A 21,386-nucleotide genomic window follows, 5' to 3' on the forward strand; every position below is an offset into this window, starting at 1 on the left:
AGCTGCAGCCACCTGGGTACTGTTTGACTCTCCCTGACTCCAGCATTCCCTCCTCCTCTTCCTTCTCCTTCCTGTTCTGTACTGCTTCAGGTGGGGAAGGGAAGGGAAGGGAAGGGAAGTGACAGCGACTGTGGGGATGTGTGCCAGGCAGCAGATGCCCAGCCAGGTGGGGGAAAGCTGCAGCTGGGCAGCTCCTTCCCCAGTGCATGGGGCTCCAGCTCCCAGCGTCCTTCCATCCACTCTGCCTACCCAGTGTGGTGAGCAGTTGCTTGCAGGCAGCCGAGTGGGTAGAGGGTGGCCAGGAGCATAGCGTGCAGAAAAGCACGCACTGTTGCTTTTCTGCCATTGAGTCATTGATGTAGTCTTGGGATAACAATTTTTGGAAGCACTTTATGATATCCTGGAATTAACGGTTAGTACTTATTCTGTGCATCTTTTTAGGATTTATCCCAGGACAATGAACATGACTATCTGAATGATTACACTTTGTCCAGGGGTAAAATGGTTTATCCTGGGACAAATATGACATCTGTTTGTAGCCAAGAATACTCAGCTTCTAGGCCCCTGTCATTTAGAGGGAGTTTCCAGCTATGTGAACAACCTGCATTGGGAGCATGGTGCAGGTTGTCTTGGGCAGAAGCAGGTGGGGCTTGGCCCCACATAGAGCATTGTGGGGACAGCCACAGACTGGATTTGGGGGTGGGTGTGAACTGCACTGCACTGCACTGCCCGGGTAAGCTCTGCTATATGACAGCTGTCGGGCAATAACAGGATGTCTAAAGCCAGCACCAAAGGATAGCCTGTACTTACTGGCTGGCATTGCACCACCTAATATCAGAAGAAAGGCAGCAAGCCAAAAAGAACATTGATGGCAAATGGAATTGTCTTAGAGTGAACTACTGGGTTCAGAAGATTCCCCGCGCTTGAACAAAGGACGTACTTACGGTTCTCACCTTTGCAAAGCTTTATTTAAGGATACTTGCAGAGACAGGCAATAGGACAGAGCAGAGAGGATGATCACTTCACATCGGCTCTAGGCAGCAGCCGCCACCCCGCATAGTTCCCCTGGCCCCGGAGTGTCCTGATCCCGGGGACGTGATAGCCTGCACCGGGCTCCACGCAAGAGCTCTTGCCAGAGTGGAGGAACTCCCTGTAACTTAAGAATGTACAGCTTATATAATCTGAAGTAAATAACGTTATCTTTAAGTTGGGATTTGGTTATCTCAAGCTAAGAATTTGGGGATGAGTTGTGATCCAACACACGTGATATTTATGACATTCCACTGTATTACAACAGTCTACTATCTAGGTTCATGGTTTGGTCACGCTCCCAGAGCAAAAAGCTACGTGCTATTTCACTGGCCTACTATGGAATCAGCATACAAAGCTCTTGCTATGAACGTTAAGCAAAGCCCTTACTATTACAGGAATACGCCAGGCATCTACTCTGTGGTCACACACAAGTAACTAAATAAAATGCAAAAGAGTTTTGTGACTGTTGTTGCACCATTGGACATGACAGTTGACGGCATGACTGAGGTTATGGAAAGGAAGATTATGTGCAATCAGGTGTTCTGAAGTGGACCTGGAACCCCAGGAGGACCTTCCAAGTGGGGTGGATCTAGACTGACCAACATGGCGATGCCTGAATTGCCTGTACACGCAAACTGAAAGATCAAAAACTAACCTGATCAAATGGGGCTACTCTAATGACACAAATATGTGCAAGTGTGGTGAAGTGCAGACTGTGGAATAGAAGCTCATTTGCCAACTCTTCAGTGAGACCTGCACAAAGAATGAGCTTGCTGCAGCAATGACAAGAGCCATTGCTTATGCACTATTCTGGAAAATCATCTAGCTTATAACAAGGATACAAGAAGAAGTTCTGCATTAGCAGCCTAGATTATCATGAAGGACTCTCTTTATTTCAGGTTTCAGAAGAGTCTCAAATAGCTCATCAGATAAATACCTGCATATTAGGTGGGCCTTGTGGGAAGTTTAAAAACTCCATATCATATTAATTATTGATTAATTATCATCATTAACAGTTCCATATAAGGTATTCATCTCCTCCTACTCCTGAAATATATACAGCTTCTAGGACTGCTCATTTGTTCATGATATGCTCAGTGATATATCAGCGAACTGGAAGGTGGGATGGAGTGCACCCTCAGCAAATCTGTACATGACACCAGGCTGGGGGGAGTAGAAGATATGCTGGAGGGTAGGGCTAGGATTCAGAAAGAACCAGACAATTTGCAGGATTGGACCAAGAGAAATCTCAAAATTCGGTAAGGAGAAGAGAAGTGCAAAGTCCTGCATTTAGGACAGAACAATCCCATGCACCAGTACAGCCTGGGGACCAACTGGCTAAGCAGCAGCTCTGTAAAAAAGGACCTGGGGGTTATAGTGGATAATAAGCTGAATATGTGCCAACAGCGTGCCCTTGTTGTGACGAAGGCTAATGGCATACTGGGCTGCATTAGTGGGAATATTGCCAGCAGATCAAGGAAAGTTATTCTACCCCTCTATTTGGCACCGGTGGGGCCACATCTGCAGTACTGTATCCAGTTTTGCGCCCCCCCCCTACAGAAAGGATGTGGACAAATTGGAGAGAGTCCAGCAGGGAGCAACAAAAATGGTTAGGGGACTGGGGCACATGACTGCTGAGGGAACTGGGTTTATTTAGTCTGGAGAAGATAAGACTGAGGGGAGCTTTAATACCAGCCTTCAACTACCTGGAGGCAGGTTCCAAAGAGGATGGAGCTAGACTGTTCTTACCGGTGGCAGGTGACAGAACAAGGAACAAAAGTCTCAAATTGTAGCAAGGGAAGTTTAGGTTAGATATTAGGAAGAACTTTCTCACAAGGAGGATAGTAAAGAAGTGGAACAGGTTACTGTAACAGAGCACAGGATGTGCTCTGTTACAGGGGCATGAGCAGCCAGCAAAGCAGGCTGCAGGTGGCTGCATTGCCAGTCAGGCCCAATTACCTGATTGGGAGCAGAGCCCTGAGTAGTGTAGCCAGCAGTTTGCTGCTAGCAGCTGGGAGAACACCACCCAGCTGGAGTTGCTGCTCATACCATCTTGGAGGTAAGGGCAGGAGCTATGGGGATGGCTGGAGGCTCCTGGTCCTGGGTCATGACCTAAAAACTACACCCTGCTGGGACTGGATGGTGTGGTGGGACAGCTGATGGCTGGGCAATCTCCAGGAAATGCTATACCTGGGGCCTCCCCAGTGAAGGATGAGTATGGGGCACCAGAAAGCCTCAGTCCCGCTGTCTTGTGGGTGACCCTGTGCAGGGGAAAGGCTAGGGGAGCACACCCTGGAGTCAAAGCAGAAGCCCAGGCTCACAGTGAGTCCTGAGGCAGGGCCCAGGTTAGGAAGGAACCTGAGGCAGCTTCCAGGGTCATGGTAAGACCTGAGTTGCATTAATGAGCTGGGTGTGAGGCTGCAGGGAAGGGGGGTCCTAACTTGAGGGAGGTAGATGTGAGGCTCCTCAGGCAAGGGTATAAGGCAGGGATGGGCAAAATGAGGCCCGCGAGCCACATCTGGCCCACCAGCCCATTCTATCTGGCCCATGGGGCCCATAAACATTTTAGAAAATTAATATTTATCTGCCCCTGGCTCCTGTCAAAGATGACATGAGTCAGGGGCAGTAGGACCCAGGGGAAGCCATGGCTGGACCCTGAACAGCAGGGTCTGCCTGGCTTACCCTGCCCCAGCCAGAAGCCCCTGCCTAGCAGAGGCTTCTGGCCTGGGACCATGAGGCTGTTTGTGCCTGCGTTGGCATGAGAAATTCAGGTAAGAAGTGGGGGTTGGGGGGCAGGGGAGGACCGCGGGGATTGCCCCAGTCCTCGAAGCTCAGCCAGCTTCTACTGAGCCTTATGGTCTGGCCATGCAGCTGGGAGCCATGTGGTGAAGAGAAAAAGGAAAATGTGGAAAGCAGTGGGGGGAGTGGAAGTGAGCGGTGTGCAGGAGTGCAAGGCCTGCACCCATGTCCAGGGGCCAGTGCTGGTGGGGCCCAGAGTGGGGCAGTAGGAGTGCTGGGTGTGGGCTGGCAGGGGTCTGTGGAGTTAGGCTGGGCTGCGCCAGCAGGGAGAGGGGGGAGCTGGCCCAGCTCCATAGAGCCCCAGCTGGCCGGGACCCCATGCTAGTGCCGCCCTGCTCTGGGCTGTGCTGGTGCTTGCCCCAGGACACTAGCATGGCCCCCGCACTCCCACCCAGCTGCTGGTGGTTCCCGTGTACCCACTCACTCCCAGTGTCCCTACCCCCAGCCCCACGGTACAGCCCTGACCCCACGTGCTCCGTGCTGCTTATCTGGGCTGAGCAGCAGCGACGGGAAACGCACTGCTGCTCAGCATGGGAGAAAAGTGGCCCCTCCCCCACCCTGTGGCGGGCGCTTCCTAGTGCAGCCACTCTCGGCCTGTGCAGGGCTGTCCTGTGTCTCTGCCGTGTCACCGCCACCCCGTGGGGCAAGGGCACTGGCAGCAGGAGAGGGAGTAGCCACTCTTTGTCTGCGCTGAGCACCAGTTTGTTCCCCGCTGCCGCTGCTGAGCCTGGGCCCTGCACTGGCTCCGGGCTTGCCCGTCCAGGCTGAGCAGCAGCGGCGGGGAACAAACTGCTGCTCAGCGTGGCAGTGGGAGGGGGAGGGATGCTTTTTTCCCACAGTGACCAGCAGTTTGTTCCCTGCCCTCTTCCCTAAAAGAGTACTTCCAGGGGCAAGGGGAGGGACTTCCGGTGACAAAGATAGAAGGGTAGGGGCGGGACTTACGGTCCCAAGATGCAGCCCTCGACAGCTTGCCAAAACTCAGTAAGCAGTCCTCTGCCCAAAATAATTGCCCACCCTGGGATAACAGGGTTTGTGAAGCCCAGTGTAGGGCAGGAGATGAGGCCCCAGTGTGGGGGTGTGAGGGGACCGAGATGGAACCAAGCTGGGCACGGTGCCTGAGTTGGTAGGGGCTGGGAGCCCTGATTGTTTGAAGGAGTATAAGGGCACAGACATTGCAATTTCCAGTGGAGAGTGTGTGTCCCACATAAGACTCTGGAGCACAGGTTGCAGTGAGAGGACATGGACCTATAGGCCGAGGGTTAGGCCAAACAAGCTAAGGCCAGGTGTTAGCCCATGGATGCCATCTGTGAGGCATGGGACACGGTATAGGGAAGGTTGGAGCCGGGTATATAAACCCTTGGCATCAAGACAAGTAAATGGGTAGCCTCCTGCCTTGTTATTATTGAAGACGTGATGGGTGAAGTAGGCGGGTGTTTTGCATAGGCACAGGTGGGCGGGCCAACGATTTGACCGGCCCTGGGACACCCACTTGTTACCCCAACCAGAGAGGCTGTGGAATCTTTATCCTTGGAAGTTTTTTAAGACCTGGCTAAACAAAGCCTTAGGTGGGATGATCTAATTGGAGCTGATTCTGCTTTGAGCTGTAGGTGACCTCCTGAGGTCCTTTCCAACCCTAATTTTCTGTGATTCTATAGAACTTCCTTGGATTTTATTGATACAGAATCAGGTCTAGAGATAGCTAAGATGCAAGCTATGTAGGGGTTGAAATACAAATCAAACGCATTAATATCTTTCAGAAAAACTTGTGTATTTTGTTTGGCAATCTCTGAAGCACCGCTTAGATATTGTTGCTGGTGTTGAAAATGACTGACTCTAAGGGAGTGAACAGCTGTGTTCTGTACCAGCTGAACTTTCCAGATGGTCTTCAGCTTCCTGTAAGTAGAGGACATCACAGCATTGTAACTTGGAGGTGACAAAGCAATGGATGACTGGCAGTTTTTGCATTCAGAAAGAGAGGTCACAATCTCTGAAATGTGGATTAATGTAAAAACAACAGCAGCACCAAAATTGACTGCTAATTCAGCATAACAGATCTATCACTGTAGATTTTCATGTTTGGGTCTCTCCTATGCGAGACCTCCATCTGTTCAACCTTCTGACGTTACTGTTTCCTTCAGGATGTCTTTTAGACCATCTCCTAGAAGGAAACACTGGCATTTTCGATTTCTTCTGGGGGCCAGTTTCTTTCACTCCATGGTAAGTGAAAGTACTCTTTAGTCCTATGCTTGCTACTTCAGGTTTTGGTACTTGTTGACTCTTAACACCTCATTAGTTCTTCCACAGGCTTTACTTTAACCCGCATGTTCTTTAGATCCCAGTCTAATTTAAGACAGGAAAATCAGCAGTGTTAGCAGCTGGTAGATCCTGAGGCATGCTTTGGAAATCTTATGCCTTGAGAAGTCTTTTATTTCTGTTGGCTTGCCAATTCTTTTTTAGTTGTTTGGCACCATTTGTGTTTGTTGAAATGTTAGGCCTCTACTTCAGCTTGCATGGCTGACTCATGTTATTTGTTTCATATAGAGAATGGGTGAGTGACTTAATGTAATGTTTTGTTTGGGAGGATTGAGTCTCTCATGGAAGCATGGCTGTTGTATTCTGTGCCTTGGAATAAAGTGGGATTAGTTTGACTGTTAGATTACATCTTGCATGGCAGTGTGAGCTGTCAGGTCATTGATGGAGTGCCTAAAAGTTCTTTTAGCTGCTTCTCTTGATTTTTGTAAGCTGATTTAGAAAGCAGATGAGAAAATCCTTAAAGACTTTGGACCTTAAATTAATTGTGGTCAGAGGCCTCAGCTTTGAAGAGCAGTTGTTGAGGTAGTTAGCTATGTTAGACTCCTAGAGAAGTAGGGCTGGAAGGGATCTCCAGAGGTCATCTAGTCCAACCCCCTGTCTGAGGCAGGATCATCCCTGTCCAAACCATCCCATACAACCCATAATCTAAACTCTACAGTGTTACCAGATTTGCCCATCACTTTGGGGTGTGCTTATTTATTAGGGATATGTTTCTACTGTCTTTGTAATTCTATCAATGTGCTGCTTGTGTTACTTGTGTTTCTATACGGAGCTGTATATCTCCCTTCTGCAAGTCCTCACCTGCAATGGAGCCATCTTGCAGGACACAGTTTCAGTGGGGCTGGGTTCCTCCAGCCACCAAATCAGTCATACACACAGATTAACGTGACACGCCTGACCTGGCTGGGTTGATGATCAGCATGGACAGGCTGACACCCTCATATGCCAGGAATCAGTTCATTAAGGTAACAATAAAATGCAGTCAGACACAAGCACACAGGTAAACAGAATACCTCTGAATCCAGCTGGGTGTCCAGCTGACACCCTTATGGGCCAGCATTCAGTTCATTAGGGCATGTCTGAGCCAAACTGGGTCAATCAGCCTGTACAAGCTGATCCTCTTATGTGTTTCAAACTCAGTACGTCCCAATCTTTTGCCCTATCTGTCCTAGTAGCGCTAGCCTCTTGATGAGCAGACCCCACAGTATTTCTGGGCTTCACAGGGATCTTTAGCTTAGGTAAAAGAAGCGTTGCTGCAGAGCAAATGGGGAAGGAAAAGTAAAGGAGGAAACATGAACCCAGTTACTATCAGTTTGACTATAAAAGTTATTTATTGCTGAGTATATGAAATGTATGATGGTACTAGTAATAATAGACATGCAAAGGAAAACAATCAAAACAATTACAATACTACCCTGGGTTCACTAAGTATTTGGGGAAACTTAGCTCAGCTTAACTAATACAGTTCAGGTTCAGAAATCTATGCCTAAAGAGAAAAGAGAGAGAGAGAGCTGGGGTTTCACCAGTCCAAGGCATTCAGGTTCCAGTGTTGACAGGTAAAGTTCTTAGCATAATCCTTGAAGAGAGACTGTCTGTTTCTTCCAGCTTCTTGGGAACAACAGTGGATGGTGTCAGAGAGATTTCTTCTCTTGAAGCACACAGGTTGCTGCTTTTACAGATTTTTATACCCTCAGTTCAGTTTCTTCAAAGCATTCTTTTAATTGTGTAAATAATTGTCTTTTCTATTGACAAAGGGTTATCTGGTTTGGAACATCTCAAGAAACTGATCAATAACCAGGAAAAACATAAGGTTAAGGAATAACCAGACACTTAGGAGCTAGCTTGAAATTCTTATAGATACCGGGTATACTGGATGAGATACCTCATGGTTTCTCCAGAAACAATAGATAGCTTGCAGCATCAGGGTTTTGTATTTTTACCTGTTGCGAATAAGCCTCAGCTTAGCATGACTTTTCCAGATCTTACTGTAGTCTTTTAATAGACTTAAGGGGATTATTGGAGTATTCATAAACTTCGTGGGGAGGACTTCCACCAGTCATCCCGAGAAAAGTATGACAGCATTTGTGGTCAGGGCTCCAATGGGCTGGACGCTGTGATGAACGCTTAACCATTGCTCAAATGTTGCCCATACCCCCTCTGACTCAGTCTCTTTGCCTCCACATTCCCTAACCCGGCAACCGAGTTTTAGTCACTCAAGTTTAAATAGGCCTCCCATAGTGGGACCGGGGAATGTATGGCGCGAGATGCCTATTAAATTTTACTTCTGCTTGGTTTTGGTTAGATGAGGTGGGGGGGAGTCCTTTGTAAATCCAGATTAGAATTGGTCTGATAAATGCTGATCTGGGTGTGTGTAAATTTGGGTTGATTAGCATTTGGAGCACAGATTCCCCATCATGCAGTGCTCCCCTGCTTTTCTGATCCCAGAATTCAGTGCGGTCCTTGCCTTGGAATCTCTGTTCTCCATCCTGAATACTAATAATGAAGGTGCATTCCTGTCCCATCTCCCATTTAAATGAGTTGTCATCTGGTTCCACCTTGGATGCAAATGAGACCAGGGGAGTTGCTCCCTTATCTGGAGGGCTTTAGGCGTGTCTCCCACTGCATCTTCATTGTCTTTCGTAATCAGTTCTTGTTCAGGTAGAGGAGGGGAAAATTCTTTGTGAGTCAGACAGGCTGCGTCCTGTGCCAGGGTTCCCCAAGAACACGGACCTGAGAGGTAACAACATAAGTTAGTCTGAAGTCAGGCAGGACACATGGCAGGGTGGCACTTTGGACACTAACCAGAGACTCTAAGGTGCGCAGCCTGCCTTGCCTTCTGCCTGAGTAGTTATGGAAATCCAATGTCTTGGTGTCACCAGTATTTGAATTTTCTGTGTACGTTTTGCCTTAAAACGGAGGTGTCAAACATATGGCCTGTAGGCCAACTCAAGGCCACGGTCTCAATGGGCGGATTTTCCTGCGGCTGTAGCCAAGTGCCAGGGTACTGGAGTCCTAGTAACACTGTGTGAAAGAGCCTGGCACTGTGACTTGCTCCCATGCCACCAGCAAAGTGCTTGGGTGAGAGCTGCTGTGCTAGAGCCCCAGCAGCACCACAGGAAGAAGGCTGATTGTGCCACAGTTTATTCCCATGGACCAGAACAGAATGGTCTGTGGATCCATCTCACTTGTGGGGCCAGTCCCAGACCAGTCATCTGGCCTGTGGACTGATCCTGCACCATTCATTTGGCCTGCTGTGCCAGACAAGTTTGACATCCTGTCTCAAAATAACCTGAAAACCTTTCACAAATTCGTTCTCTCTGACAATTTCTAGTGGTCCATGAAGATCCCTTGATTGTTTCTATCTATTTTTGTCAGATTCCATGTTGTCTAAGTTGTAAGTGAAATATTGGCTCTGATCTCCCTCCTCCCAGCAGGCAAGTGAAAAGGGATTTAAACTCCATAACCTGCTGACACTAATGAGCAGCTGCACATAGGTTTCTCCTTTCTTTATTCTCTGTGTTCATTGTTATATTATTTGTTTAAAGTTGCTTTATTATTTAGGTTCAAGCTATAGGTCACTCTTACTTGGGATAGAAATCATGGAGGGGAAATACTCAATTTAGGAACCGCTCTGATTAGTCTGAAGTTGTCCTGTGTGTGGGCTTTAAACTCATCATTTCACTGTTAAGGAAGCTGCACAATCTGCTGAGGCTAGTGGGGCATATCTAAAAGGCAAGCTTCAAGGGAAATTTAAATTTTAAAAAATTATTAAGACTTCAAAACAGTTGCAGAATATTCCTCACAGCTTCCAAAGCTTTGCAGATCACCTTCACATTGCAATTTTTTTTCTTGGCTCCAATTCTTCACTAAATAAAATGTCAGTTTATTTATGGTCTAAAGAGAAGAGCCTCCCATTTGATTTTGGTGCTGTAACTGACTATCCTCTGCTTCTGGCAACAACCATCTGACATCTTCTATTTCCCAGGCCCCATTTGTCAGTGAGCTGGTGGAGCAGGTCTTTGAACTTGTTCTGTAGTTGCTTCTCATCAGTGTGATGTTTTAATTTATCCAGATTGCTTTGCTTGCATTAAGTATTAATGCTGACCCTGGTAGGTTGATGCAGTATTCAGACAGTATTTGGAACTTAGGTGCAATGCAAGGGTGTTTGAGTTGAGACTCATATCTTAACTACTCTGAAACATTTGGAGCTGGCATTGAATGTCAATACTAAGGTTGTCTGCCACAGGTTTGAGTTCATTAACCTCAAGTTTGACTTGCCTTCCCAAAGCATAAGTCTTCAAGGTCTGTTAGAGGCAAGGAACAAAACAGACAAACAGAGAAGGTGGAAAATCTTCTGAAGGCCATCACATTTTCCCTGGAGGAGAAAGCAGATGGGAATAAGTTTTACAGAATATAGAACTATCCCAGTTTGATTTATGTATCCAGTCTTTCAGTGCCTGCTTAATGCAAAATGTAGAAACTGCATTGGGAGTAGGAGCAGGGCTAAGGGACAGAATGGAGGGAAGGACATTCTTCTTTCCAGGACAGTGCCCCGCTCTGGGCTACAGAATCACATTCCTGATACAGTATTTTGTTCTTTTGATCCTGTGTCTTCCACTCTTGACTACTTGGTGGGCCAGCTTCAACAGAAGGGTCTCTTGGTCCTGCCTGGGTCTTTAAGGCACATTTCTGTGAAGTGAAAGATGTAGATTTGAACCTCCTCTGCATAAGTCAGGGGTGGGCAAATATTTCGGCTGAAGGGCCACTTAATGAGTTTTGGTGAGCTGTTGAGGGTCACAGTAGTATGCTGTTTGTCAAACCGGTAAGCTCCACCCCTTGACAGATGCCCTGCCTCCTGGCTGCCATTTTGTGATCAGAAGTCCTGCCCCTAACCCCTAACCTTTACTACCGGAAGTCCCTCCCCTGTAATCCGGAAGTATTCCTTTTGGAAGTGGGGGGTACAGTCTTGGAACCAGAAGTCCTGCCCTGTTGCATGGTCCATGAGATAAGGTTGGCCCACCCAACATCAAAACCCATCCCCCTTGCTGCCAGTTGGTCCCAGGATCCCCTGCCCTCATCACATGGTCCCTGACATCAGAAGGTCCACCCCTTGCCTGGGAAACACTGCCCCTTTAGAGGGCCCGCCCTCATGGTGCACAGTCTGCCACTGGGTCCCTAGAAGTTCTGTCCCCTAGGCCATGAGTCATAGGCACAACCTGTCAGGTAGCGCCTCTAACAACCTGCCCCAACCATGAGGCTAACTGCCAGCTCAGCATTACATAGTCTGGAACTCTATTATCTTACTGTCCAAACCCAGTTTATCCCGGACTCACCCTTGATCAAATCCTGTCATACAAAGAACACATGAAGACAAAAGAAAAGGTGAGCACTTGTAACATTTTATATAAGTTCACCAACAAAATGGGGAGCAAACCCCTCAACCATCTGCCTGACTCTCAGCTTCCCTTCTGCTGAGTATGCATTCCCTGTATGGGAGAGATCTGTACATGTTAAGTGCCTTGACCCCATCCTGAGTGATAGCTGCCAGTGCATCACAGGATGTCTGAAGCTTACCAGCCTGAGCAGTGTGTACCTGCTGGTTGGCATTGTTTCTTCTGACACCAGAAGAACAGTGGCCAGCAGGATAGAATGATTGAGACAAACTGAAGATGTGAGACAAATCTTCCTCACCAGCACCCAACTGCTTGATGCCACACCCAGGGAGATGTGACTACAGATGTGGAATGAAAGCCTGAAGAAAATACCTGAGAGCAAAAAAAATGGATGTTCCAGTGGCTGAGTCCTTACCATCAGGGGTTGATGAACCATGGCAAAGGTGGTGATTTCTTAACTAGCTATGTACTGGAGTCGGATGTTCCAAGGAACTAATGAAGAACTGAGGCTATATCATTGGTTCAACCACTTGTGACTGCGTCACAGAGCCTCATACTATGCAGAACTTGCTGCAGTGCCTGCTGCTTGAAGGCATATGTACAATGAAAGGTCTTGCAAAATACAATAAACGAGAACAAATGTGGTGTAGAGACTTGCCTCGTTGCCTTTGACCAATTGGTGGGAGTTTTAGGGCTGTGGGACCTCTTTGAGAACAGTACTGAACCAATTGAGTCAAGGGCCCCCCACACAATCTTTCAGTAGAAATCATTTTAACAAAGTATAGATAAAAAACAAATCATATACTAAAAATCAAACATCTACTCCTAAAAGATTAAAATTTTATTGAAAAAATAATTTTTGTCATGGTTTATATTTTTTTTTGAGTAGTGTACATAGAGGCGGTTGCCTAATAGCTCAAAATAAGATCTTACTTTTGTATATTGTACACCGCCTGAAGTGTAGGTGATGTGCACTAGACCTCTTAAACATCTTCCACTTGGTCACCCCGTTCTTCTCCTGACTTGTTCCTGCCACTGGTGTCATCTTCCATGACTTGATGGAATAAGCTGACTAGAAGGTCAGCTCATTAGAGGAATTGGCTCTCAGTTACTCAGCCCTTGTCTGGATGTGGTCCTCTCAACCCCTATCCACTTTTGCTCTAGCTGTGCCTCTTAACTTTGAGCCCACTATTCAGGACTACAGGTTTCAGGTGCAGTGTAGTGTGGTGCTGGCTTATAACTGCAAAGCTGGGTCATGCTGGTGCCTTTCTATCTTAATTAGCCTCTCTCTGCTGAGCTCAAAGTCAATCCCTCAGTTTCATCCCAGTCTCACCCAGACTCACAGCCAGACTCCGAGTCCCTCTCTCAATTTCTGTCCTCCCTCTCCTCCTCCCTGGTTTCTCCCTCTTCTCGCTCACAGCCCAGCCCACCCAGTTGTGGCTCATCCATCATTCTGGGCATTAAGGAATAGCTTCCCCCTGCAATTTGGCAGCAGGAAGTTGCCCAGGTGCCTCTTGCTTCCCTGCCCTGGGGCTGCTGGTGTGGCCAGGGTCAAAGTGCATGGGGCTCTCCATATGTCTCAGGGTGCTCCTGCCCCTGCTTCTTACCAGTTGCATAGATGTCCTTGCTGTAGCTGTTGCTGAGGTGCTCACGGAACTTGGCCAGATAGCCAGGTGGGGCTCGTGGTTGTACCAGTTGTAGTGGATGGCTTGGAAGTCATGGGCAGGGCAGGCAGCACATCACCAGCGGCTTGCACGCTGCATGTGCCAGCAGGTAGTACAAAGGGCAGGCGCATGTGGGTCAGTAGCTGCAGCAGGAGTGGTGCACCTCTCGTGGGGACACAGCATGGCAATTACCTGCATCCTTACCAAGGCCCAGTCTGGCCCAGATCGCCCACAGTTCCCAGCCTGAGTCCTGGGCATGTGGCTGGGTTGTTGTACCAGCTACACATGGCTGCATTTGGTGGCACACAGCAGGGCCTAGCCTGTGGCTTCTGGCCCGAGTCCCAAGTGTGTGGCTGGGTTGCCATGCCAGCTGCACATGGAGGTGAAAAATGGGGCCTGGCCTGGATTGCCCAAGTCCCAGGTGTGCAGCTGGGTTGTTGTGCCAGCCACACATGGTAGTGTACTGTGGCGCCTGGTCTCACTCAGCCTAGCCTGGATCACGTGCAGCTCCCAGCCCCCTTCCCCTGAATGTCAGTCCCTGACGTGTGGCTGGTTCAGACCCAGACCTACAATTTGATTCACTAGGGGGCTGGGCTGTATCCTCTGCAAACAGTCACAGGGTCTCCAGGCAGAAGCCTTGCCAGATGGAAGCTTCCTGTCTCTGGTGCCCCCTGCCTTGGCACTGAGGGGCAGGTGGGTCAGGCCAGGCTGGGAAGGGGGATTGGATGCCTAGCAAATGAGCCAGAGCTGCTGTTGCTGCTGTGATTCTTACTGCATGGAGGGCAGAGAGGCTTCAGCTTTCAGGGGGACAGCCATGGCTGGAAATAATTCTCCTTCAGAGGCACCTGTGAGTTAGATAGAATCACTTGGTGGGCCATATCTGGCCCTCAGGCCATATTTTGCTCGCCCTGGGCTAAGGGAATGCCTGAATCTGGGTCTTCTACTCCCTAGGCAAAGTAGATGTCCAGGCCTCATAACAGATAGGACGAAAGGAATGTGAAAAGTAGTTTCTATATGCTATACAAAAACTGCAGGGGTATAGGTTGTAGCTGTGTTGGTCTAAGGACATAGGCAGATAAGGTTCTTTGGGTAATTCTGATACCTTTTATTAGACCAACTCAAATAGCTGGAAAAGCTGGAAAAATTAGACCAACTCAAACAGCTGGAAAAATTCTTCTTTGCAAGCTTTTGGGTATAAATACTCTTCGTCAGGCTGAGGAAGCATCTGCAGTTGGTGTGTGCTCTTCCTGAGTGGAATGAATTGTAAAGAAGCCAGAGGTTGGTTTGCAAAAAGAAGCCTTGTGTACTAGAGGTACACCAACACATTGGTCCCATATTGGATTGGCACTGATATAAGGGGTGACAAGGAACAATGGTAATAAGCTAATGGAGAATAGGTTTAGGTTAGAGATCAGAAGGCAATATTTTACATTTAGGGTGGCCAAAATCTGGAACCAACTTCCCAGGGAAGTGGTCCTCACCCCTACCTTGGGCAAATTCAAGAGGAGGTTGGACAGTCACCTGTCTGGGGTCTTGTGAACCCAGCATTCATTCCTGCCTGTGGCAGGGAGTCAGGCTAGATGATCTGTTCAGGTCCCTCCTGACCCTAGCTACTATGAAACAATGAAACTATAAGGAAAATTGACAGTATCAACAACTGGCTTTGTTTTTGGTTGATGTGGCCTATAATGTTGTTGATAAATGCCCCGTGCATGTGTACAGCTGCAATGCAGCACACAGGCCGCCAGAGGCGCAGCCTGGCAGTGTGGAAAGCAGTGCCTGGCTGGTAAGTTTGTTGCGGGGGGATGGTGGGAGGGAAGGGGCATGGGGTGGGGCAGATTGAGGCGGTGAGGGAGGGAGGGAGTGGAGCTGGGGCAGGGGCTAGGGGAGGGGTAGGCGCTGCCCTGCTGGGGCGGGGTGGGGCATGGGACGGAGCCACGAATGGTTTGTCTGCGGGGTGGGGGATGGAGGAGGTGGCTCCCACTGCTACACACACACACCAGAAGGGCATGGGTTCCATGTGCCCCCTGGGTGAGGGGGGGCTGCTGCTGCAGGCTGGGGATGGGGCTGTGCTGAGCTTTTCCCGGCAGGGAGGCTGGGTTGGGGCTGTGTTTGGCTGGGAGCAGGGGCTATGGTGAACTTTGGGGTGACTGCAGGCCCACCCCTCCCAACCTCCCTCCCAGTGCCACCACCACCCACCCCAAGTGCAACCCCGGCCCCTCCAGGAAGAGCTTGGCGCAGCTCCAGCCCCAGCCCACAGGGGCAGCCTGCCCGTGCCCTGCACACAGAACTGGGGGGCACATGGTCTCCATGGCCTCCTGGGGTGCGTGTAACAGTGGGAGCTGCCCCCCGCCTCCCACTCCCCGGACAAGCCATGGCTCTGTTTTGTGCCCCACCCTGCCCATGCAGCCCTTGCCCCAGCCCCACTCCCTCCCTCACTACGGGGGCCTCGATCTGCCCCCCCATGACCCTTCCCTCCCTCCTTCCCCCACAACAGAAGTACCAGCCACTGCTTTCTAAGCTGACGGGCTGCCTATCTGCAATTGGATTGGTATCAGCCAATATGGCTCGTTAAATATCGGCCGTTGGTATCGACCCAAAAAATCTCTATTGGTGCACCCCTATTGTATACAAAAACTGCTTTATTTTCTAGATTTTCGGTGGCATGCTTGTTGTAATGAAGTGCTTTAAGGTTGTGAGGTTTTAAGCTGTTGTTACAAGCTGCAACTTAACATTGATGCATAGTTTTGGTTCTCGGGCTTAGTGTTAAGGTACTTGGGCCTACTTTTACCATAGTGATCTCACTAAAGAAATCTTGTCACACTTTCACCCATTCAACAAACCTAGAGTGGAGACAACTAGAGTACTGGAATTCCAAAGCAGCTCATTTAGGGAATTTCCACTTCTCCCCATTGTTTCACATAAAAATTCCTTGGGAGGAAAATATGTTGTTTGAAAGCCTCTTTCTTAGACCAGAAGTCTTCAGGGGAGGGAGACAAAAATGCAACAAGATTACCCGGCTCAACCATGATGAAAATTTATTGTTATTCTTTGGGGAGGGAGAAAGGATGGATAACTGATACTGAATGCTGTAGGCAGGATGTAACCTAACGAGGCAGTCACCACAGGTATGTATTAGTCTCTGAACTTTCCTGAATCCTTAGCTGACATCTGCTTGGCATATTATACTGTCCCCTAGTATTTCTCTCTGTTGGAATAAGGTAGCTTATTCTCTATTCTCAGCTTGTTTTGTTAGTTATGCAGTGGTATAATAGAAATCAGTTTATTCCAAAATTGATAAGAGAGTTCTGTCTTTAGACAGAAATTGTTCAACAGATACGTGGGGAGAGGGAGGAAAAAGAGAACAGGAGAGACTAGGTTAGAAATGGAATGATTTTTTTTTTCTTCTCAGCAATTCCAATGTTATTGTCTGACATTTCAGAGGTATTTTAGGATTCAGTTGTTCTGCTATTGTTTTGATCTCCCCACTAAGCCTGGCTGCATGGCTATGTTGGATAGGTGTGTGGAAAGATCATACTTCATAGCTGATGTAGCCCTGCCAGTGAAACATCCAGTGCAGATGCAACTCTCTTGGCAGTTTCTGATGTTCAGGTTGAGCTAGTGTTATTTTGGTGTTAGATGGAAGGTAGGGCAGGATGGTACCTTCAAAACTTAACTAGTTCAGAGAAGCATGAACTTTTGTAGGCAAAAACCTACTTCATCAGATGCTAGGAATGGATTGGCTGAAAGAAATTATATAGAAAGGAAAAGGACAGGGGGAGTTAAAACATTCTAATTAATGCAATTCTTTTATGTCTGTTGTATCTTTAAATTTTTGTTAAAAGTGATGAAGCATTTAACAGATATTTTACTATCATTGGTTTATCAAGGCTTTTTAAAAGCTAATCAAACTTAAAAGAAGGGGAAAAAAATTCTGTCTTCCATCTTGTACTCCTACCACCTCCCAGAATAGCAGGTTTATATAACTGATCACATCCCATACTGTTTCACCCTTTCCTCTAACTGCCTGAAAGTTTCCTAGTTTTTTTTCTGTTCCCATCAACAGGGGATTAGGGACCTATATTTAATTTTACAATTAAAAAGCCCCATGTGTTGTGGATGTTAATGTGGTTCTGGCTAAGCTTCTGAATACTCCTTTTGAGCCATTTGTTTAGGTTTCTTAATTTAAAGTCACTGTTTTAACATCAGTGATTCAGTTCAAAATATGAGTGAACTTCAGTCTCATGTGACGGATTCATTTTATGCCAAATATTTTCAAAGATAAGGTCTTGCTAGGGAGGCATCTTGTGTTCCTTCCAAAGATGGTGTCAGATATCTACCTCAATCCATCTGCTATCTTGTTAAAATTCTTCCCATGACTGTGTACCTCTCCCAGTGAGGCCCTTCTTGAACAGCAGTTGTGGCCAACCTTTTTAGCAGTTGTGCCACAAGTGAAGTCCCGCCCAATGCAACTTTGATCCTGTCCCCCCAGAGGCATACAGATCTGTATGATTAGGGGTTTGCTTCTAAGGAAAATAAGCAGACCAGTCACACAGCATGACCTAGGAAAAAGTTAGGTGTTCTGTATCTTCACTCCTGGTAGGCAGGACTGACCTGACGCTAAAGAAGATTCTGATGAGAGCAGGGGAGAGTCTGTTAATAATTATTTGTGTGGGAACAGGTAATACAGACAGGTACTGCTGGCACGGATAAAAGGTAACTATGTTAGGTGGGGAAGACTGTTAAAGAATGAGAAGGTCAGGTGATCCTTGGTTGTATTTTTTCTATCCTGTGAAGATGGGATAAGATGATAAAGATAAATGGATGGTCCAGGTACTGGTGTTATCAGGAAGGTTTTAGGGCAGTGATTCTCAACTGGAGTGCCGTGAGATCCTTTTAAGGTATTGCAGTGCTTGGCCTCTATGTGAAGAGGTAAATGCTAGCTCCTACCCTGGTCTGGCACCCCATGTCCACCCCAGTGTTCTGCAGATAAGCAGCACCCATGGCGGCTCTTCTGGGGACTTCTGCTCCTGCTTCACTGTTCTCCCGAAGCCACTTTCCACCACTGGCCCCTGCACTCCAAGCAGTGCACTCTGCCATGGGCAGGTGGGGGATGTGGGGACATATTTTTCATCCTGACTTATTCTCCTGATCCTGCTATGCTTGTAGGGTAAGTCAGTGCTTCCCAACCTTTTCCTTAGCATGACCCCATTTATGACCCCATTTCCTCAGCATGGCCTCTAACTCCCTACCCGCAGCCCCCGGCCCCCTTGCCAGTGCCCCTCATGTCTGATCCACAGCCTCCTGGGCTCTGCTGGTGCCCCTCACTTCTGACCCACAGCTTCCTGGCACTGCTGGGGCCCTTCACTCCCCAGCCACAGCCTCCTGGCCCTACCAGTGTCCCTTAATCCACACCCACAGCCCCCCACCTCCCCAGCCCTGCTGGTGCCATTCACTGGGGCCCTGTATCCCCCACTCCCACCCCCGTCCTGCCTGAGGGGGCCCCCAGCTGTCAAGGCTACAGGACCTGGGCCAGGGCCCACAGCCCCCTGTCCCTCCCCCCACCCCAGCAGCGCTCAAGCCCTGGCTGCTGCCTGCAGTCACTGTCTTTGCAACCCCATATTTTATCGTTGTGATCTCAAATGGGGTTGCTATCCCAAGGTTGGGAACCACTGAGCTAAGTGGGAGGGATTGCAGGGACAGGTGGCTCCTGTCACCTTCATACATGTCCCTGGAGGACTTGAAATGTTTTTGAAGATCCATGCCTGAATGCCTAAACATTCATACAGCTAAATATGCAGTCTAAGTGTATTTCATGTCACCATTAATGATGCTCAGATGACATCTCCAAAGCAAAAAGTAGCTCTTTAATGTATCACCTGCAGTTTTTTAGAAAAAAGTTCTACTTTTTTAAATTTTATACATTATGTAATGTGCAGCTATAAGGCTATATACAAATACCAGTGCCACTATATGGAATATTTGTCCTATGTTTATACAGCACAATATATTGTACGGTTTTTTTCTTTTCTTTTTAACTGGAGTATGTTTGCTGTAAGTCACCCAGAACTGTATGTGTTGCTTTGGCACTTTGGTTAACGCTGACTTCTTTGTGTTTTGGGCAGTGTGCCCTGTAGTTGTATGACAGGGTTATTGTGCAGTGTTAGGACTAGGTTAGACAAGCACTTGCATGGGATGTTCTGGATAGGGATGATTCTGGCTAGAGAAGGGGGTTGGACTAAGTGACCTCCTGCAGTCCCCTCCAGTATAGTTTTTCTATGTTTTTCAAACCGTTGTCTTAAAAATAAAAGTAATATCAACAACAATAATAGCAATAATACAATGTTGTGAACTCATCATTTTGTCATTAGTTCTAATGTGATGGTTGAGCTTGCTCCTTGGCATGTGAAACTTTGGAAAGATAGGTGTCAGTTTCAGTCCTAGATCTTCAACATCTAATTTGTTTCCTTATTTTGTTTTTATTCTTGTGTGCATGTGTACACCTGCCTCCCACCCCCCATTCCAGTTTGTAGATTGATATTACTGGGCAAGTGGAGGGGCTGCAGGGCTTCAGAGTTGCCTGGTCCCATGTGAAGCAGCAGTGGTGTCAGGATAAGATGGCTGCACTCTGCCAGCTGGCACTGGGCTGCTTGCTGCTGGTGCTCGGATGGCCTCTGGCCACGGGGGGAGGAGCAGCAGTAGTAGCACTTTCAATGCTTCCCCTTCATGCAGGGCCACCATCTTTACAGCCACCTTTCATGGACTTCCTAGGGGTTTGCGCACCACAGGTTGAGAAATGCTGGTTTATAGAGTTTTGCTACCATTTCTGGCGCCATCTCTCAACTCCTTTATAAGCCCCTAAGACCATGGAGATTTATAGATGAGTAGGTTTTTTTTTGTTGTCTTCAGCTCCTGTTTCCATTTTTAGGCAAAGGAATTGGAAAAGTCTTGTGGAGCTTCTTTGCACTGGATATCCCACATTATGTGGACATTAAATTACAGTTAAACAGTGTCCCAAAACTTGACATTTTCTTGTTTTAAGTGTTTGCATTGAGGGTGAATGTGTCACACTTAACCAAACTAAATTTCTTTTAAAATTAGTTTTTGTTTATAGCTATACTAAGAATTGTGAAGCTTTGCCATCATTTTACATATATGTAGTCATACTGTCATATTAGATAGTTGAATTTCCTTAAGTCACTTGTTCTCTTTTTATTACTTTTCTCTTTATTCAAATCTTTTGATATGAAGATTAATTTCTGCCCCTTCCTTTTTGCCGTTATTTTTTTCAATGCTTCTATTAGAGGCTTTTAGAAATTATTACTTTTGGGGAAATGCAGTGTTCCTTTTGACTGAATTTTCAGAACAAAGGAGAGGTGTCCTTTGCTACCTGTAATTGTGTCCAGGCATTGCAACTATATGGCTCCTCTCTACGTGCTAAGGTGATGGCTTGTGAGGCATGCAAATTGTGAAGTTTGGATTTATGTGGTTGCATGCTTTTTCTGAAGGCACTGAAGTATGAAATCCCGTATGAATTCACAGATGAACATGCTGCTAATTGCTTCTCCACCTGCTCCTCAGCCTTCTTCCCCCACATCCCAGAGTCTGCCTATAAGTGTCTGTCATTGGAGACTGATGGTGACACATGCAGCAACGCAGCAATTCATAAAAGCCAATTTCATCCCTCACCCAAGATTCGTGGGTTTTTCACTGTCTGCTTTTGTGCAAGTCTAGTGGTAGTTGTATTAGCATTAGGATCCTCCTCTGCTTTGCTCTGGTCCTGAAGCTCCGTTGCTTGCATAGAGCCAAACAAAAGAATCCTGAGCTGAACAGTTGTGATCTTTTTTCTTTTATGGTGGATTAGGGAGTGGCAGAATAATTGACTGGGATCTTTTGAAGAGTATTGTCAGCAGTATCTTGCAATGTTTTTGGTACAGTATGCAGGTACAGTATGCACTTTTGGTCTAATTATCTATTTTTTATTTCCTTATGATATTCTCCAGAAGAGCATTGTTAGAAGCTAGACAGAGTTATATATTGCCTTGGTAAAATGACTGCCACTATCTATAGTGTTTGTAGTAGATTATTGTATAAAATCTGTGTATTTTGCTGTTGAAATGCTAATCTCGGTGTCCTAATTACACATACTTTTCTCTTGCATTCCTGCCTTAAATTGAGCGAATGT

At 47.3% G+C, this 21,386-nt stretch overlaps 1 protein-coding gene across 9 annotated transcripts in view; it reads left to right on the forward strand.

Annotated features, from left to right (window-relative positions):
• ENOX2 (ecto-NOX disulfide-thiol exchanger 2) overlaps window positions 1–21,386 on the forward strand; it is a 201,205-nt gene that overhangs the window by 6,483 nt on the left and 173,336 nt on the right. The window contains exon 1 of one of the 9 annotated variants that reach the window (XM_019498137.2): window positions 20,990–21,145. The exons of the other annotated variants lie outside the window; for them this stretch is intronic. Coding sequence (XP_019353682.1) covers window positions 21,124–21,145 — 22 coding nt within the window. The 5' untranslated portion in view covers window positions 20,990–21,123. Of the gene's footprint in view, window positions 1–20,989; window positions 21,146–21,386 lie in introns of those variants that run through there. 9 annotated transcript variants of the gene reach the window in all.

The sequence above is a fragment of the Alligator mississippiensis genome, chromosome 8, assembly GCF_030867095.1.
Source record: "Alligator mississippiensis isolate rAllMis1 chromosome 8, rAllMis1, whole genome shotgun sequence".
In the NCBI taxonomy this organism is placed as follows: Eukaryota; Metazoa; Chordata; order Crocodylia; family Alligatoridae; genus Alligator; species Alligator mississippiensis.